Source organism: Magallana gigas, chromosome 6 (assembly GCF_963853765.1).
Source record: "Magallana gigas chromosome 6, xbMagGiga1.1, whole genome shotgun sequence".
Taxonomy (NCBI): Eukaryota; Metazoa; Mollusca; class Bivalvia; order Ostreida; family Ostreidae; genus Magallana; species Magallana gigas.
This window is the reverse complement of record NC_088858.1, coordinates 16,208,401-16,229,569: the sequence shown is the minus strand read 5'-3', so window position 1 is coordinate 16,229,569 and position 21,169 is coordinate 16,208,401. Positions and strand designations below refer to the sequence as shown.

General features: G+C 32.6%; 2 protein-coding genes across 3 annotated transcripts in view; one reads left to right on the top strand and one right to left on the bottom strand.

The window, feature by feature from the left end:
• LOC136276615 (plasminogen-like) overlaps positions 1 to 21,169 on the top strand; it is a 323,562-nt gene that overhangs the window by 59,285 nt on the left and 243,108 nt on the right. The gene's annotated exons all lie outside the window — the stretch shown is intronic.
• Positions 1 to 21,169, bottom strand: part of LOC136269712 (serine/threonine-protein phosphatase 6 regulatory ankyrin repeat subunit B-like) — a 267,148-nt gene that overhangs the window by 10,970 nt on the left and 235,009 nt on the right. For both annotated transcript variants that reach the window (XM_066089047.1, XM_066089048.1), the window contains exons 2-6: positions 3,422 to 4,029; positions 3,115 to 3,156; positions 2,810 to 2,851; positions 2,504 to 2,545; positions 2,198 to 2,239 (exon numbers count right to left, since the gene is read on the bottom strand). In XM_066089047.1, coding sequence (XP_065945119.1) covers positions 2,198 to 2,239; positions 2,504 to 2,545; positions 2,810 to 2,851; positions 3,115 to 3,156; positions 3,422 to 4,010 — 757 coding nt within the window. In that variant the 5' untranslated portion in view covers positions 4,011 to 4,029. The remainder of the gene's footprint in view (positions 1 to 2,197; positions 2,240 to 2,503; positions 2,546 to 2,809; positions 2,852 to 3,114; positions 3,157 to 3,421; positions 4,030 to 21,169) is intronic.

Below are 21,169 nucleotides of genomic sequence, written 5' to 3'. Positions count from 1 at the left end.
CTTCCATTCTAATAACTGTGCATTGTAATTCTTGAGATAAGATTTTGAAATATTTTGCCGTTTATTTTAATGCAAAAATTTTGAACCCCTTATGGTGCCTCAAGTATAAGTTTGGGGGTGACAACTTTAACAATTTAGAATCATTTTATATGAGGGTGCCTGCACAGTAATATCATAAATTGTATCTTTGAAGTTCTTGAGAAGAAGATTTGTAAATTTTGTTATATATATATATAAATACATAGATAGATAGATATAAAGATAGATAAATTTAGCCTTGGTACAGCAAAAAATACTTAAAACAGAATGCGACAGTCCAAATTAAATTACAAATTAAAACAATTTATTTCATTTGGACTGTCGCATTCTGTTTTATTTATTTAAGTATATATATATATATATATATATATATATATATATATATATATATATATATATATATATATATATATATATATTTGTTTTCCCTCGGAATGAAATGTCACACTTTCATTGGTTTAAACATAGCACGTGATTGCCTCATATATCTCTATATTTGTTCTGTGAGAAATAATATTAGGCAATATGGCCGTCACTGGTCGACGCTTCGCTTACTCATTTCAACCTTTCATAATATTTAATACATAAACCGCATGCCGTAAGTTCTTAAAGTATTTGGAATAGTTGCCCTTTGAAATTTTTTAAAATTAGAGTAGTTGCCCCTAGAATATTGACGTCACATTGTTTTCTCTGGAGCAAAACAAAATAGCAGCTTCGAAATTTGCTCAAATCTCTGCAGAGGAAAGGGATAAAAAATTTAAAATTTAATAGCAACAAAACATTGTAAGTAAACATGGGTGAAGCAAAAATTTTTCAAGAGTATTTGACAGGTGAGATTGAATATTTTTGCGTAGATCATCGCTATTTGTGAATAAATATGTCGCTTGATAGTCCTCGGGAAAACAAAACACTTATAAGTTAAGTTACTGACTCACAACGGAAATATATTGGTTTGATCAATCTCATAGACGGCTCGGCTTTGCCTCGCCATCTATGAGATTGATCAACTCAATATATTTAGGGAGGTAACCTACACAACGGCTGTGTATTAAGAACAATAGCACGCTATATTTAATATCTCAACATTTAAATTATGGAGGATATAGAGAGGATTGGAACGAGACTTAATCTTAGAAAACCAGAGATTAGACTGTAAAAATTAAGTGATTAAAGTAATGGACGCGCTTATGAACGTTCTCAAACAACTTGCTAGGTCTAACAGTATGGATTTTTATGAATGGAATCTGACAGGAAACTAACGAAATCCCAGTGAAGGAATTTGAATCATTACTGCAGTACGACGTTGCGAAGGATGGAAGTTTCTTTCTCGATAATAGAAAGTGCTTTATTTCAGACGATAGACTCTCTTGTACTATATATTTTAAACGACATATAGTTTGTCAACAAAGTCCGACAATTCCTACAGTTCTTAACACATATAAAAAAGACTAAAACGAACGAGTTTCGTAAATCCGAAAAAAAATCTATAGCTTCTTCATGATAAATTATATTCCTTATTTGGAATTTGAATTTGAATAAATAAGGTTTTAGATATATGATATAAACAACATCACACTGTTGTTTTGATCTCGTCCCTGGTATCAGCCCTCGGACTAATGCTCGGGCTGATACCAGGGCCGAGATCAAAACAACAGTGTGATATTCTATATATGTTAAATTTTGAACCTCTGCTGGGGCCCCAGTATTGGTATGGGGGAAATGGCTTTAACAATTTAGAATTATTCACTATAAATACAAGCTATGATGTAAGATTGGCAATACTGGTAGAGTGGTTCTTCAGAAGAAAATTTTTAAGACACCCATCCTCGTTTCACTGTTTCAGAACTTTCTCCCTTTAAAATGGGTCTTTAATTTTAACAATTTGGAATCCAGGTGCCATAAGAATACTTTGTACTAAGTTTGATTAAATTTGGGGTAGTTGTTTAAGAGGAGAAGCAAAAAATGAGAAAAGTTTACAGACGGACGGTCGGACGACAGACAAAAGGCAATCGGAAAACATGAGATGAACCTTCAGTTCAGATGAGCTAGAAAGGTGGGTCATGTTTCAATGTGAAGCTAAATTATCTAAAGAGGCAATGTTTCTATTATATATTAATTTAATTCAATTATCCGTTTGTTCAACCAACTTGTCTATTACCTTTCAGATATGTAACATCAGTCTGTAACTCTCCAAAACCCTCTGTAAGAATGAAGAAACAATGTTTAAATGTATAAAATTACTTTAGATCCTTTTCGATAAATTTGCGCGATAAAAACTGTTTGTCTTTACATAAGTATGCAGCTTCATTTTATTTACTTTTTTTATTATCACAGACCCATATACCTTTTGAAAAAAGGTGAGTCATGGTGTATTGAGTTGTTAGTTAACAAAACCATGCACTGTTTCTATTTCATAATTTTTTTAAATTTCATAATCCATTTGATAAACCAACTTGTCTATTACCTTTTATGTATGTAACATCAGTCTGTAACTCTCCAAAACTCTCTGTAAAAATGAAGATAAAGTCTTTACATGTATAAACGTATTTTAAATCCTTTTTGATACATTTGCGCAATAAAAACTCTTTGTTATTTACATAAACATGCAGCTTCACTTTATTTAAATTTTTTTATTATCACAGACCCACATACCTTTTGAAAAAGTGAGTCATGGTTTTGTGATTTGTTAGCTCACAAAAACAAGCAATATTTCTATTTCATATATTTATTGAACTTTATTATCCATTTGTTAAACCAACTTGTCTGTTACCTTTTATGTTTGTAACATCAGTCTGTAACTCTCCAAAACCTTCTATAAGAATAAAGATAAAGTCTTTTTATGTATAAAATCATTTTAAATCCTTTTTGATACCCTTGCATAATAGAAACTGTTTGTCATTTACATGAAAATTCAGCTTCACTTTATTCCACCTTTTTTATCACAGATCCAAATACCTTTTGAAAAAAGGTGAGTCATGGTGTATTGAGTTGTTCGTTAACAAAACCATGCAATGTTTCTATTTCATAATGTTTTTAATTTTTATAATCCATTTGATAAACCAACTTGTCTATTACCTTTTATGTATGTAACATCAGTCTGTAACTCTCCAAAACTCTCTGTAAAAATGAAGATAAAGTCTTTACATGTATAAACGTATTTTAAATCCTTTTTGATACCTTTGCATAGTAGAAACTGTTTGTCATTTACATTAAAATTCAGCTTCACTTTATTCCACCTTTTTTTTTTATCACAGATCCAAATACCTTTTGGAAAAATGTGAGTCATGGTTTATTTACATGTTACTTATCTAAAACAAGCAATGTTTCTATTGTATATTTATTTAATTTTATTATCAATTTGTTAAACCAACTTGTCTGTTACCTTTTAGATATGTAATATCAGTCAAGAGTGTATCTATGTAGAGCTCTATCGATTCAGGGTCCATAAAACAAGTTTTTAACAAAATCAGAGTGTCCTGGTACTTGGTTCCAGTCCCCAGGTAACATTCCAACTCTTTTACGATTTGAGAAATATGATTCCACTTTCGTTCAAAATCTGAGTCCGAGAGAGAAAAATCCGTAGCATGTCCATACCATTCGTTTCTAGAAATACGAACTCGTTCTATGTTTGCTGACACACTTTTATCAGTTGTTTCTGGATCGTTCCCCCATTTGTTTTTGTGTGGATGAATTGAACAAATGTTACGTAAGAGGAAATAGAGCAACGTGATGTCAAAGTCGGAGTACTTTTTGTTATAGACGAGCTGTTTTTGTTTTTCACTGATAAAAGGTTTTCTGTTGTCACGTATGTAATCTTTCACTTTCTTTTCCAATCCAGGCGGAGATATCTCTTTTGCGAGAACTTCGCGCAGTAAATCAATGCAGGGACCCAATAACGCCCGGGCAATTCGAGCAAAATGTGTAGTCCCCCGATTCGATTTATATTTTGAAAGGGACATCCTTTCTCGCATACAGTGTCAACAAGATTTCCTACAAATATATATATGATAAGAATGTAGAAAGGTTTTCTTTAATTTCAGATAACACTATTAGAATGTAAAGACGTTGAAGGTGTTAATAGCGAGCGTGACCGCCGCTGTTAAAAGCAAACAAGCAAAGCTAAGGAGGAAAAAGAGCGATCAAATCCACAGATACATAGAAAAATATTGACATATCAATAAAATGGCTGATCTAATACTCAGAACTTACAGTTCAATATAAGCTCTTGACTTGTATTTTAATTAGTATTGCATAAGGTTTGATTAGAACCAAGAGTCAGAACTATATCATGCTCCTTAACAAGGGCAGCAAATATATGATAGGTCAATTTAAATTTTAAAAAAATCATAATATAAACTTAAGCAGAGCTCGTGGCAAAGCTGCGAGATGAAAATTTATGTGATTTGGTGTCAAACGATTATAATGACTAAAACACTTCTGCTTTTGTTATAAAAACGTGCTGTGATTGAAAGCCTGTATAAAGACAGGAAGAAAATGTTTAAGGAAAACTATTTGTCGAACTCAGTTTGTGTAATTATTTTGAAAACTCTTTAAGGCCCTGTCACACAAAGTTGCGTTCCCAGGGCGTGTTCACGGCGTTGTAAAATTCATGGAATCGCCGTAGGATCGCAAGGAAAATTCAGAAAGGCGTTCTTACAGAGCTCCTAACTACGTTTCCACAGAGTTCTACTTGCCGATTGACTGCCCTCTCGCTGGGTATCCGCCGAGCGCTCATGACGTGCTAGGAGTTTTTACCGCGCATCCACAGCGTGCTCTGCGCGCTAACTGCGTGCACATGCGCTGTTGGAGACTTTACGGCGCTGTCATGGCGACCTTACTCCACTTCTACAACGTGTTTATCGGAACGCAGAGCCACGGCGCGTACTTTAATTTGTGCATGTTCAAAGTGCGCGCCGTCGCATGGCGTTCTAAAATGGTCTGGGCTAGGATTTCCCACCGCGGCGAACGAAGATGCCGTTGAGTTGTTACGGCGCTGTAGAAGACTCTAGTTCGGTTACCATGGCGTTTTACATTAGTCAATTACGCAGCGGGATCGCTGTGAGGACGCAGCTCCAGTGTGACAGGGGTTTAAACAATGAGAAGTTTAATGGCGAGTTAAATTTTTCAAAGTAGCATGGATTGTTATATATTACATGTACTCATGATTCATGTAAAAAAAAATGTACGTAAAAACGTGCATAAAAAACACGTAACTTCTGTAAATAAATCTTTCTAATTTTTTGAAGACTGTGCAAGTTTGAATTTGTTTCGTGCTGTCAAAATTTGGTAAATAGCCAAAATTGATGGCATCTATGAACATTTATTCAGGGCTGATATTATTTGATAATACGAGTAGACTTGAACATTTAAAATAATAATCAGCTATCAAAGATCATCGGGAGAATGTATGCATAAGTGAGCGTCTAAATTTTACTCCTGATATACAGACACCGCTATGTAACGTAAAATTTAATAACATTATTTACAGAAATGAATATTACTTCTCTCTACGATGCAATAATATTCAAAATCCCTATTTTTAAGTCAGTTTTTTCTCCTTTATCGGATCAACAGTTATTCTCTCGGAGAAAGTTTACGTATGTATTTTAAAAAAAGGGAGAAACTTCAATAAAAATAAGCGAAAAATAATGGTGTTACGGTTTTTATTTTCAGTTAATTTAAATAAATGTGACAAAGGCGCATATTCGGTTGGATTTTTGGTAACATGTACATGAAGTAAATTTGATGCAAGTTCCATGTTTTTTTGTGGTTTTTGTTTTTTGTTTTTATTTTTTTGGCTTTTCTCTGCTTTATCATAAAGATATATCATAAAACTACGTACATGTCACTAGCAATATTTGCCTTCTCTATTTATCTTGTATTTTAATAGATTGGGTAATCATTGTTGACCTAAAATTAGTATTCCACTGGCTGTAGCTAACCTTGTAAGTAAATTAAGTTGCATGACATCCTCATACCACACAACTTCAATAAAACTTTTTTTAAAATCAATTTTCATATAATTAGCAATAAAGAAAATCCCAAAGAACACATGTCCATCTCACTGAAGTGTAACTTTGAGAAGCGCATATATTTTTTGGAGGCAAATGTGTCGCTATATTATAGTCTGTAAGTCAAGTAAACTAATCTGTCCTAACTTGCAATACTTTGATGATTTCTATGGCGACCACCTGCATAGCATAATGTAGTCGTATTTCATATTAACATCTTATCCCAAGAAAAAATTACATTTGTTATTTACATAAACATGCAGCCATACAACCAAACATACGTGTGGTGTATATTACCCGTGTGATAAACCTTTGCTATATCAAATGGGTGATGCTTTATCAAATACTTTCAGTCCGAACTATTTTTGACACAGCCCCCTGCTTCAATGCTTTAGTAACCTATTTTCGAAGATTTGCTAGTACTTTCAACATAACTATATCTACTACAAAATGTGATATAAAATGGATTTTGTCGAAGACCTAAATTACAAATATGAAGGAAAACATATAACTGCGTAGCATAGGCGTCGGAACCCGGGCTATTGGAAGGGGGGGGGGCTCAGCCCCGTCCCCCCACTCTTTTTTGCAAAGATTAAGTTATACTTAACCGTAACCAAAATACCTTTTTCTTGTTTGTCAAAATTTTTGTGATAAGTTTGGCCCCCTTCAAACTTTCAATTTGCCATGTGTAGTTTATAAAACTGCAAATTGCGTTAACTATCAAGAAGTTTATCCTGACGACGCGACGTAATGAAAAGAGAGCGCTGTGGTTGTGTTTATATACAACCAGATAACTTACCAAAAATCATGTTTCATAAGTTTGATTTCACCACCAGTAGGCAGTCTAATTCACTATTTTCAATTTCGAATCGTTAGGCTGGTGTTTGTGTTATAAACATAAACATCTGATCTTCGTTCGAGTCAATTCAAACTAACGAGCATTTTCAACTTTGTGTATGTCAACAAACTTGATTACTCAAGTCTTCTGATCAGTATCTCCATTTATTGAAATGAATAAGCTCTAAGAAAAATTATCTAGAGCTAAAAAATTATTTTAAGGTTTATATCAGTGAAACTTTACATTAAAACAGTTAGATTTATCTCAGAAATGACGTACTTGATTGTATCGCGCAAGGTCACAATAACACGACGTTGCATCATCGTTTTTAATCTTTGAAAAAAAAATCAATTCGGGTCATGTAAGGGACTGTCTCAATAGCTTCATAATATAAATCAAACTGTATGAGATAAATATAACATCTATAATTGTATGATTTTATATTTGCTTTATCCAACTCTTTGAAATGGTTATATTATATATATATATATATATATATATATATATATATATATATATATATATATATATATATAGCAAACATAAAATCACAAAATATGGATATCCTATATTTATCTCATACGTGTGGTGTATATTACCCGTGTGATAAACCTTTGCTATATCACACGGGTGATGCTATATCAAATACTTCCGGTCGGAACTACTTTTGACACAGCCCCTCGCTTCAACGCTTCAGTGACCTATTTTCGAAGATTTGCTAGTACTTTCAAAATAACTATATCTACTACAACAATTAATATAAATTGATTTTGTCAAAGATTTAAATTACAAATATGAAGAAAAACACATAACTGCGTAGCACAGGCGTCGGAACCTGGGGGCAATTGTGAGGGGGGGGGGGTGTTAGCCCCCCCCCCCCCCCACCTTTTTTGCAAAGTTATTCATAACCGTAACCACAAGACCCTTTTTTCTTGTTTGTCAAGATTTTTGATACATTTAGCCCACTTCCAACTTTCAATTTGCTTTGTGAAGTTTATAAAACTACAAATTACGTTAACTATCAAGGAGTTCATCCTGACGACACGATGAAAACAGAGCGCTCTGGTTGTGTTTATATACAAGAACCTACCGAAATAATGTTTCATGAGACTTTTATTCCACCACCAGTAAGCATCCTTTTTCACTATTTTCAATTTTGAATCATAAGGCTAGCCTAGTGTTTGTTTTATTAAACATCATGCATCAACAACAGTTCCTTGTTCGAGTCAATTCAAACTAACGAGCATTCGCAACTTTGTGTATGTCAACAAACTTGATTATTCAAGTCTTCTAATCGGAATTTCCATTTAATCAAGTGAATAAGCTCTAAGAAAAATTATCTAGAGCTAAAAAATTATTTTAAGGTTTATTTCAGTGAAACTTTACATTACTAAATTGTATTGCGCAAGGTCACAATAGCCGCATAACACAACGTTGCATCATCGTTTTTAATCTTTGAAAAAAAAAACCAATTTGGGTCACACAAGGGACTGTCTCAAAAGCTTCATAATATAAATCAAATTGTATGAGATAAATAGAGCGTCTATGATTGTGTTATTTTATATTTGCTTTATCCAACTCGTTGAAATGGTTATATTCGCTCGGCAAGCCTCGCGAATATATACACCATTTCAACTCGTTGGATAAAGCAAATATAAAATCACACAATATAGATAACCTCTCTCTCTCTCTCTCTCTCTCTATAGATATATATATATATATATATATATATATATATATATATATATATATATAACTACGGTTCCCACCTTAGCGCCAGACTATATAAAAACACCGTCTTGCAGGCGGGTAACTGGAAAAGACTCTTTACAATTATTTTTTGCACAATTTGGACTTTAGATATGTAGAGCCGGTATATAAAAGCGTTCTTAATGAATAACAGCGGTTATAAAGCGAAGATACGGAAAATATTGAACATATATATTTTGACCCTCCTGCAATGCGGGTGAAGTAGTTTTAAAAAACCGCCTGCAATATTTTTTTCCATTTGATCAGTCTTACAGGCTATTAAGGGGGAAAACTGTTCTAGTCTTATGTGCTATAATTTGCTATTTTTAAATAAATAACACAATGTTTAATGTATTTTATTTTGGAAGAAAACGATTAGAAATAGAGAAAGACGTGGCTTATTAGTTATTTTATTTATTTTCTCTATCTTTATTTAGTAATACTTATCGAAGAATATTTGTTTTGAACGTGTGAAGGAGTGTTGATTTGAAGTGCACTTAGGTAGTGTTGCTAAGGCTAAATTAATAGTATTTTATTTCACAAATATGTTTTATGGATTTATACTTTGAATAAAACTGTTAAGAGCATGACCAGTTTTAGTATAACAGGATCGCAAAAAAATATTAAAGGCGTGGAAAATGTAAGGAAAACAAAAACAAATAGTTCTACGTAGATTGTAAAAGAGTTGTCTTTCGTTTTGACATAATTCAAGTACTGAGAGTACTTTAATAATTCAAATTAATGTATTAGTGATTTACGGTGAATTTTTACTATAATGCTACAGTTCCATTACCTAATAAAGTCAAAAAAAATATAAATATGTATTTATACATATGTGTTAAATGTGCAAAAACTATAGAAGTACCGGTACTTATAACAATACATTATTATGACGGTCAAAATTCTTATATTTGAAATGACAATAATGGCAACATATGTGATATATAAAAATCAGTATTTTAGAAAAATAAAAAGTTGTTTGAAAGCCAACCCATAATAAAAATCCAATGTTTTTATAGCCCTTAAATGATTTTACAAATATGAAACATGAAATAAACGTGTAAAACTTTATGAATCTTTTTATAACCATAACAATAAACATGTTTTGATAGCAAGAATAATACAATGATACAAACCTCAAAAATAAAATAAATTGAATTCATATGCATAACCCATTTTAAATAATATTAAATAATAAGTAAATAATAAAAACTATTAATATGTAAAATACTGACAGAGATTCATCATTTAATAAGATAAAATATGTACAAATATCCGAATAAGAAAACAAAGATTTATCTTATTTCTTGCATTTAATCAGTAACATAATTCGCATTTGAAATTGTCGCTTTTTTATTGCCTTAAAAGATTAAGTATGTATATAAGTATGATTTTAATTTTTTTTATTTACTTTTAGAACTGCTAACAGTATTATTAATGACCATAAATTAAAAATTGGTTTTAAAGTTTATTAATATTAATATTATTAATAAAGTAAGTAGTATGTAAATCATAAATAGAGTATTAAACCATGAACGTTAATCAATTATTTATACTAATCAATTCCTGATGAAGTTGGCAGGTCAAAAGGTTACAAAACTGTATCTTGGCGCACAAAAATTGTGCTTCCACATCTGACGTAAAGTAACACGAAACAAAAACAAAGCAACAATAAATCAGATATATTTACTGTTATTTTATTAATTTATATAAATACAGGTACGTTTCACGCATTAGATATTTGTTTTCCCCAGACATAAATATATGTATACATCCTAACCCTCTATTGACCATGTTTATGAAATTCTGAATGATCAAACATGTACAAGGCAAATACTAGATTTTCAGTTACAACAAACACGTCACGATGCCATGACACACCAATTTGCTTACACAATTTTCTTCAAGAATAAGTGCCAATTGCTGAAATCTACATGCAACATCCATATTTATATCGCCGATTGTCATGTTGTTTGTTGTCTGTTCGCCATCATACATAAAATGCTTGCTTCATAATAGATATGTTTACGGTAATATTAGTATGCGTACATTACCTATCAATTCGAAACTTGGTCTTTTGGAAACTTTTACATAAAAATAGTTAATCTAATTCAAATCATCAACTGGCTTTTTTTTCAATAAACGTTCGACCAAACACTGGCGCTAATACTGGGACTTTTCATACTTTAGACGCCTTTAAGAATCGAATAAACGTTAAACCAAAGATCTGGAGCATATACGGGTATATTACATACTTTAGACGCCGTTAAGACGATAATTGTTCATCTTTTAAAATGCATTATAATAATTGTATTAGGTCGCCGATTCTTTTTCTATAATTCTTAATACTGAATTAATATTGAAATAGGTTCATTTGTAGTGTCATGTTTTTTTTTCATTAAATATTTGTTTGTTCCCTGAACGATTGTATACATCCTAACCCTCTATTGACCATGTTTATGGAATTCTGAATGTTCAAACATGTACAAGGCAAATACCAGATTTTTATTCACAACCAACACGTCACGATGCCATGATACACCAAATTGCTTACACAATTTTCTTCACGAATAAGTGTCAATTTGCTGAAATCTAAATGCAACATCCATGTTTATATCGCCGATTGTCATGTTGTTTGTTGTCTGTTCGCCATCGTGAAACTTTTCCGTCGTAGTGGCGTCTAAAGAGAAAACATTCAAGAATTAGCAGCGGAGTAGCCAGGAAATATCCGATGTCGGAATAGCCGCCTTGTATATGTACGTATTCGCATAGTATGTTTGTTTAATAATAGAGATGTTTACGGTAATATCAGTATGCGGACATTACCTATCAATTCGAAACTTGATCATTTGGAAACTCTTACATTTAAAAAGTTAATCTATTTGAATCATCAACTGGCTTTTAACAATAAACGTTGGACCGAACATCGGCGCTAATACTGGGACTTTTTTAACTATAGAAGCCGCTAAGACGGTACATTTTCATACTTTAAAATGCCCAATAATAATAGTAATAGGCTGTTGACATTTTAAAATAATTCTTTTTTAACTGTACTACAGATGAAATGTAATCTGCCTAAAATGTTGATATCCATGCGATTATGTAACGGATATGTGATCCGATTCCTGGAAATAAAAATAAATTCCGAATCGTCAGAGTCAGAGTTTGATAAATGTGTGAATAAAATGTAAAATTCCCATGGGACTTCATTTGATTCAAGTATATGAGTAACCTTGAAATTGGCGATTGCGTAACAGGCGTTGAGTACATGTACAGATTCACATAACTTATTTGTTCATTCAAAGAGCTTGTTACAGATCTACTAGTGTCCGTATATTACATATCAATTCGAAACATGATCACTTGGAAACCCTTACATTAAAATAGTTAATTAAAATTATCAACTCGTTTCATAACAATAAACGCTCAGCCAAAAACCGGCGCTAATACTGGGAGTTTTCATACTTTAGAGGCCGCTAAGACGGTAAATTTTCATATTTCAAAATGGCCAATAATTATTATACCAGGCTGTCGCCTTTTTTATAATTCTTAATACTGTATTCAAAATAGAACATTAACTGCCCAAATATTGTCTTCGCATGCGATTATGTCACGCATACATGATCTGATTCCTGGAAACAAGTATCGCAAGTCGTTGGTGTTTATGCAAAACTTATGACTTTATCGTGTGGAGTATATTCATCCAAAGGAAAAAACTGATAAAGGTGATAACCAAAATACAAAACTCCAATAAGAATAGATTTGCTTTGAGTATAAGTAAAAAATGAATCTTATACTATCGGAATGGGCGCCGTGATCATGTACGTATTTACATGGCTATTCTGTTAAACTAAAGAGCTTGTTACAGTGTAATCAGTGTCCGAACATAACACATCAGTTCCAAAATTGACCCTTTGGAAACTATTACAAAAAATAGAGTTAACTGTGTTTATTCGAATAAATGTCAAACCAAAGATCTGGAGCCTATACGGGTATCTTACATACTTTATTCGCCGTTAAGACGATTATTGTTCATCTTTTAAAATGCATGATAATAATAGTACTAGGTCGCCGATTCATTTTCTATAATTCTTAATACTGAATTAATATTGAAATAGGTTCATTTGAAGTGTCATGTTTTTTTTGCATTAAATATTTGTTTGTTCCCTGAACAACTGTATACATCCTAACCCTCTATTGACAATGTTTATGGAATTCTGAATGTTCAAACATGTACAAGGCAAATACTAGATTTTTAGTCACAACAAACACGTCACGATGCCATGACACACCAAATTGCTTACACAATTTTCTTCAAGAATAAGTGTCAATTTGCTGAAATCTACATGCAACATCCATGTTTATATCGCCGATTGTCATGTTGTTTGTTGTCTGTTCGCCATCATGAAACCTGTCCGTCCTAACGGCGTCTAAAGAGAAAACATTCAAGAATTAACAGCGGAGTAGCCAGGAAATATCCGATGTCGGAATAGCCGCCTTGTACATGTACGTATTTGCATAATATGTTTGTTTAATAATAAAGATGTTTACGGTAATATCAGTATGCGGACATTACCTATCAATTCGTAACTTGATCATTTGGAAACTCTTACATTTAAAAAATTAATCTATTTGAATCATCAACTGGCTTTTAACAATAAACGTTGGACCGAACATCGGCGCTAATACTGGGACTTTTCATACTATAGACGCCGCTAAGACGGCAATTTTCATACTTTAAAATGCCCAATAATAAAAGTAATAGGCTGTTGACATTTTTAATAATTCTTTTAACTGTACTACAGATGAAATGTAATCTGCCTAAAATGTTAGTATCCATGCGATTATGTAACGCATATATCATCCGATTCCTGGAAATAAAAATAGATTCCGAATCGTCAGAGTCAGAGTTTGATAAATATGTGAAAAAAATGTAAAATACCCATGGGACTTCATTTGATTCAAGTATATGAGTAACCTTGAAATTGGCGATTGCGTAACAGGCGTTGAGTACATGTACAGATTCACATAACTTATTTGTTCATTCAAAGAGCTTGTTACAGATCTTTTAGTGCCGTATATTACTTATCAATTCGAAACTTGATCACTTGGAAACCCTTAAATGAGAATAGTTAATTAAAATTATCAACTCGTTTCATAACAATAAACGCTCAGCCAAAAACCGGCGCTAATACTGGGAGTTTTCATACTTTAGAGGCCGCTAAGACGGTAAATTTTCATACTTTAAAATGGCCAATAATAATTATACTTGGCTGTCGACTTTTTTATAATTCTTAATACTGTATTCAAAATAGAACATAAACTGCCCAAATATTGTCTTTGCATGTGATTATGTCACGCATACATGATCTGATTCCTGGAAACAAGTGTTTATGCAAAACTTATGACATTATCGTGTGGAGTATATTCATTCAAAGGACAAAACTGATAAAGGTGATAACCAAAATACAAAACTCCATAAAAAATAGATTTGCTTTGAGTATCAGTAAAAATGAATCTTATAATATCGGAATGGGCGCCGTGATCGTGTACGTATTTACATGGCTATTCTGTTAAACTAAAGAGCTTGTTTCAGTGTAATCAGTGTCCGGACATTACACCTGAATTACCCTGGGGCTCGTAACATAAAGCATGCTAAGATTTTGACTTAAGTAGGGTCATAAGTAGGACTTAGACGGAATTATAGGACCTACATAAGTCCTGCTTAATTATGTCTTATACCGTAACATAAAGCAAACTTAGCAATGTCTCAGCTAAGTCATGTTTATGTTAAAAAAGTATAAAAGTATTTTTCAATTCTTTTGTCGAATTTGAATGTATTGGTAATAAAATCATACTTTTATAGATACACGTGCACGACATCTGTGATATTTGATGCCATCATGGGGGTAGATTTAAATGTACATACATAACATTCAAGGTGGCATGAGTATATATACGTTTGTACCTAAAATGTTAAACATAACTCAAAGCGATGGATCTCAGGCAATATATTCAGGTTATTGTTGTTGCTTCTGTTTTGACGAATATTCACTATTTTAGTCGTTTTTGAAGAATGCCTGTTGGGTAATATCGCGAGGCCGTAAGAACTTGATGTAATTATATAGTGGGTTTCTTTTTATCTTTTGTTCTACATCTTACCTCACCAATAAGGCAATTCATATATTCTGGGTATAATTTCTTCCTTAAGTCGATATTTTGAAATGAGGCAATCGTCGTCTTTAAAATCGCTGAGGGTTTTTCTGTCTTCAAACATCCTTTTTTAATTTCTCAAGTTTCGCGAGTTTATATATGCAGTTACCTCTTGTAAACCGACCATTACGTGTTTACAACCTATTTAGCAATCTACTTGCATACAACTGGTTTATGGAAAATGTTACAGGTCATTACTACCACTGTTAATATTTAGATCAATCAAATCAAAAATTTTATATTGATGTGTATTATGATATTTATTCTGTGTAAATATCATAATGTGATAAATACTCTGTAATCATATGTTGAATTGAAATATTTAACAATAAGTCTTCTAAATGTGTGAAAAAAATACCTAAGACATACTTAAGTCACCTCTACCGGCCGCCTAAATTTTGGGTAAATTGTCCTAGCTAAGCACTCTTCTAGTTACAGACTTAAGTCTAAGAATGTACATAAGTCCTACTTAAGCACTGTCTTAAACTTAAGTACCCTTTATGTTACGAGCCCTTGGAGCCTACACGGGTATATTACATACTTTAGTCGCTGTTAAGACGATAATTGTTTATCTTTTAAAATGCATGATAATAATTGTATTAGGTCGCCGATTCATTTTCTATAATTCTTTATACTGAATAAATATTGAAATAGGTTCATTTGTAGTGTCATGTTTTCTGCATTAAATATTTGTTTGTTCCCTGAACGACTGTATACATCCTAACCCTCTATTGACCATGTTTATGGAATTCTGAATGTTCAAACATGTACAAGGCAAATACTAGATTTTTAGTCACAACAAACACGTCATGATGCCATGACACACCAAATTGCTTACACAATTTTCTTAAAGAATAAGTGTCAATTTGCTGAAATCTACATGCAACATCCATGTTTATTTCGCCGATTGTCATGTTGTTTGTTGTCTGTTCGCCATCATGACACTTGTCCGTCCTAGCGGCGTCTAAAAAGAAAACATTCATGAATTAGCACTGGAGTAGCCTGGAAATATCCGATGTCGGAATATCCGCTTTGTATATGTACGTATTCGCATAATATGTTTGTTTAATAATAGAGATGTTTGCGGTAATATTAGTATGCGGACATTACCTATCAATTCGAAACTTGATCATTTGGAAACTCTTACATTAAAAAAGTTAATCTATTTGAATCATCAACTGGCTTTTAACAATAAACGTTGGACCGACCATCGGCGCTAATACTGGGACTTTTCATACTATAGACGCCGCTAAGACGGTAAATTTTCATACTTTAAAATGCCCAATAATAATAGTAATAGGCTGTTGGCATTTTTAATAATTCTTTTAACTGTACTACATATCAGTAAATAATAATAGTTATAGGCTGTTGACATTTTTAATAATTCTTTTAACTGTACTACAGATGAAATGTAATCTGCCTAAAATGTTAATATCCATGCGATTATGTAACGCATATATCATCCGATTCCTGGAAATAAAAATAAATTCCGAATCGTCAGAGTCAGAGTTCGATAAATGTGTGAAAAAAATGTAAAATTCCCATGGGACTTCATTTGATTCAAGTATATGAGTAACCTTGAAATTGGCGATTGCGTAACAGGCGTTGAGTACATGTACAGATTCACGTAACTCATTTGTTCATTCAAAGAGCTTGTTACAGATCTACTACTGTCCGTATATTACATATCAACTCAAAACTTGATCACTTGGAAACCCTTACATTAAAATAGTTAATTAAAATTATCAACTGGTTTCTTAACAATAAACGCTCAGCCAAAAACCGGCGCTAATACTGGGAGTTTTCATACTTTAGAGGCCGCTAAGACGGTAAATTTTCATACTTTAAAATGGCCAATAATAATTATCCTAGGTTGTCGACAATTTTATGATTCTTAATACTGTATTCGAAATAGAACATTAACTGCCCAAATATTGTCTTCGCATGCGATTATGTCACACATACATGATCTGATTCCTGGAAACAAGTATCCCAAGTCGTTGGTGTTTATGCAAAACTTATGACATTATCGTGTGGAGTATATTCATTCAAAGGACAAAACTGATAAAGGTGATTACCAAAATACAAACCTCCATAAAAAATGGATTTGCTTTGAGTATCAGGAAAAATGAATCTTGTAATATCGGAATGGGCGCCGTGATCGTGTACGTTACTACTTGGCTATTCTGTTAAACTAAAGAGCTTGTTACAGTGTAATCAGTGTCCGAACATAACACATCAGTTCCAAAATTGACCCTTTGGAAACTATTACAAAAAATAGAGTAAACTGTGTCTATTCGAATAAACGTTAAACCAAAGATCTGAAGCCTATACGGGTATCTTACATACTTTAGACGCCGTTAAGACGATATTTGATCATCTTTTAAAATGCATTATAATAATTGTATTAGGTCGCCGATTCTTTTTCTATAATTCTTTATACTGAATAAATATTGAAATAGGTTCATTTGTAGTGTCATGCTTTTTGCATTAAATATTTGTTTGTTCCCTGAACGACTGTATACATCCTAACCCTCTATTGACCATGTTTATGGAATTCTGAATGTTCAAACATGTACAAGGCAAATACTAGATTTTTAGTCACAACAAACACGTCACGATGCCATGACACACCAAATTGCTTACACAATTTTCATCAAGAATAAGTGTCAATTTGCTGAAATCTACATGCAACATCCATGTTTATTTCGCCGATTGTCATGTTGTTTGTTGTCTGTTCGCCATCATGAAACTTGTCCGTCCTAGCGGCGTCTAAAAAGAAAACATTCAAGAATTAGCACCGGAGTAGCCTGGAAATATCCGATGTCGGAATAGCCGCCTTGTATATGTACGTATTCGCATAATATGTTTGTTTAATAATAGAGATGTTTGCGGTAATATTAGTATGCGGACATTACCTATCAATTCGAAACTTGATCATTTGGAAACTCTTACATTAAAAAAGTTAATCTATTTGAATCATCAACTGGCTTTTAACAATACACGTTGGACCAAACATCGGCGCTAATACTGGGACTTTTCATACTAAAGACGCCGGAGACGGTAAATTTTCATACTTTAAAATGCCCAATAACAATTGTAATAGGCTGTTGACATTTTTAATAATTCTTTTAACTGTACTACATATCAGTAAATAATAATAGTAAAAGGCTGTTGACATTTTTAATAATTCTTTTAACTGTACTACAGATGAAATGTAATCTGCCTAAAATGTTAATATCCATGCGATTATGTAACGCATGTATCATCCGATTCCTGGAAATAAAAATAAATTCCGAATCGTCAGAGTCAGAGTTTGGTACTTATCAGTAAATAATAATAGTAATAGGCTGTTGACATTTTTAATAATTCTTTTAACTGTACTACAGATGAAATGTAATCTGCCTAAAATGTTAATATCCATGCGATTATGTAACGCATATATCATCCGACTCCTGGAAATAAAAATAAATTCCGAATCGTCAGAGTCAGAGTTTGATAAATGTGTGAAAAAAATGTAAAATTCCCATGGGACTTCATTTGATTTAAGTATATGAGTAACCTTGAAATTGGATATTGCGTAACAGGCGTTGAGTACATGTACAGATTCACATAACTCATTTCTTCATTCAAAGAGCTTGTTACAGATCTACTAGTGTCCGTATATTACATATCAATTCAAAACTTGATCACTTGGAAACCCTTACATTAAAATAGTTAATTAAAATTATCAACTGGTTTCTTAACAATAAACGCTCAGCCAAAAACCGGCGCTAATACTGGGAGTTTTCATACTTTAGAGGCCGCTAAGACGGTAAATTTTCATACTTTAAAATCCCCAATAATAATAGTAATAGGCTGTTGACTTTTTAATAATTCTTTTAACTGTACTACAGATGAAATGTAATCTGCCTAAAATGTTAATATCCATGCGATTATGTAACGATTATATGATCCGATTCCTGAATATAAAAATAAACTCCGAGTCGTCAGAGTCAGAGTGTATGCAGAACTTAGGATATCTATTGTATTGATATAAGTCTTTCAATAAGGGATGTGCTTGATAAATGTGTGAAAAAAATGTAAAATTCCCATGGGACTTCATTTGATTCAAGTATATGAGTAACCCTGAAATTGGCGATTGCGTAACAGGCGTTGAGTACATGTACAGATTTGTTCATTCAAAGAGCTTGTTACAGATCTACTAGTGTCCGTGTATTAAATATCAATTCGAAACTTGATCACTTGGAAACCCTTACATTAAATCATTAATTAAAATTATCAACTGGTTTCTTAACAATAAACGCTCAGCCAAAAACCGGCGCTAATACTGGGAGTTTTCATACTTTAGAGGCTGCTAAGACGGTAAATTTTCATACTTTAAAATGGCCAATAATAATTATACTAGGCTGTCTACATTTTTATAATTCTTAATACTGTATTCAAAATAGAACATAAACTGTCCAAATATTGTCTTCGTATGCGATTATCTCACGCATTCATGATCTGATTCCTGAAAACAAGTATCCCAAGTCGTTGGTGTTTATGCAAAGCTTGACATTATCGTGTGGAGTATATTCATTCAAAGGACAAAACTGATAAAGGTGATAACCAAAATACAAAACTCCAATAAGAATAGATTTGCTTTGAGTATCAGTAAAAATGAATCTTGCAATATCAGAATGGGCGCCGTGATCATGTAGGTATTTACCTGGCTATTCTGTTAAACTAAAGAGCTTGTTACAGTGTAATCAGTGTCCGGACATTACACATCAGTTCCAAAATTGACCCTTTACAAACTATTACAAACTAGAGTTAACTGTGTTTATTCAAATAAACGTTAAACCATGTATTAGGTCGCCGATTCATTTTCTATAATTCTTAATACTGAATTAATATTGAAATAGGTTCATTTGTAGTGTCATGTTTTTTTGCATTAAATATGTGTTTGTTCCCTGAACGACTGTATACATCCTAACCCTCTATTGACCATGTTTATGGAATTCTGAATGTTCAAACATGTACAAGGCAAATACTAGATTTTTAGTCACAACAAACACGTCACGATGCCATGACACACCAAATTGCTTACACAATTTTCATCAAGAGTAAGTGTCAATTTGCTGAAATCTACATGCAACATCCATGTTTATATCGCCGATTGTCATGTTGTTTGTTGTCTGTTCGAAATCGTGAAACCTGTCCGTCCTAACCGCGTCTAAAGAGAAAACATTCAAAAATTTCTAGCGGAGTAGCCAGGAAATATCCGATGTCTGAATAGCCGCCTTGTATATGTACGTATTCGCATAATATGTTTGTTTAATAATAGAGATGTTTACGGTAATATTAGTATGCGGACATTACCTGTCAATTCGAAACTTGATCATTTGGAAACTCTTACATTAAAAAAGTTAATCTATTTGAATCATCAACTGGCTTTTAACAATAAACGTTGGACCGAACATCGGCGCTAATACTGGGACTTTTCATACTATAGACGCCGCTAAGACGGTAAATTTTCATACTTTAAAATGCCCAATAATAATAGTAATAGGCTGTTGACATTTTTAATAATTCTTTTAACTGTACTACAGATGAAATGTAATCTGCCTAAAATGTTAATATCCATGCGATTATGTAACGCATATATCATCCGATTCCTGGATATAAAAATAAATTCCGAATCGTCAGAGTCAGAGTTTGATAAATGTGTGAAAAAAATGTAAAATTCCCATGGGACTTCATTTGATTTAAGTATATGAGTAACCTTGAAATTGGCGATTGCGTAACAGACGTTGAGTACATGTACAGATTCACATAACTCATTTGTTCATTCAAAGAGCTTGTTACAGATCTACTAGTGTCCGTATATTACATATCAATTCAAAACTTGATCACTTGGAAACCCTTACATAAAAATAGTTAATTAAAATTATCAACTGGTTTCTTAACAATAAACGCTCAGCCAAAAACCGGCGCTAATACTGCTAGTTTTCATACTTTAGAGGCCGCTAAGACGGTAAATTTTCATACTTTAAAATGGCCTTTAATAATAGTAATAGGCTGTTGACATTTTTAATAATTCTTTTAACTGTACTACAGATGAAATGTAATCTGCCTAAAATGTTAATATCCATGCGATTATGTAACGATTATATGATCCGATTCCTGAATATAAAAATAAACTCCGAGTCGTCAGAGTCAGAGTGTAGGCAGAACTTAGGATATCTATTGTATTGATATAAGTCTTTCAATAAGGGATGTGTTAGATAAATGTGTGAAAAAAATGTAAAATTCCCATGGGACTTTATTTGATTCA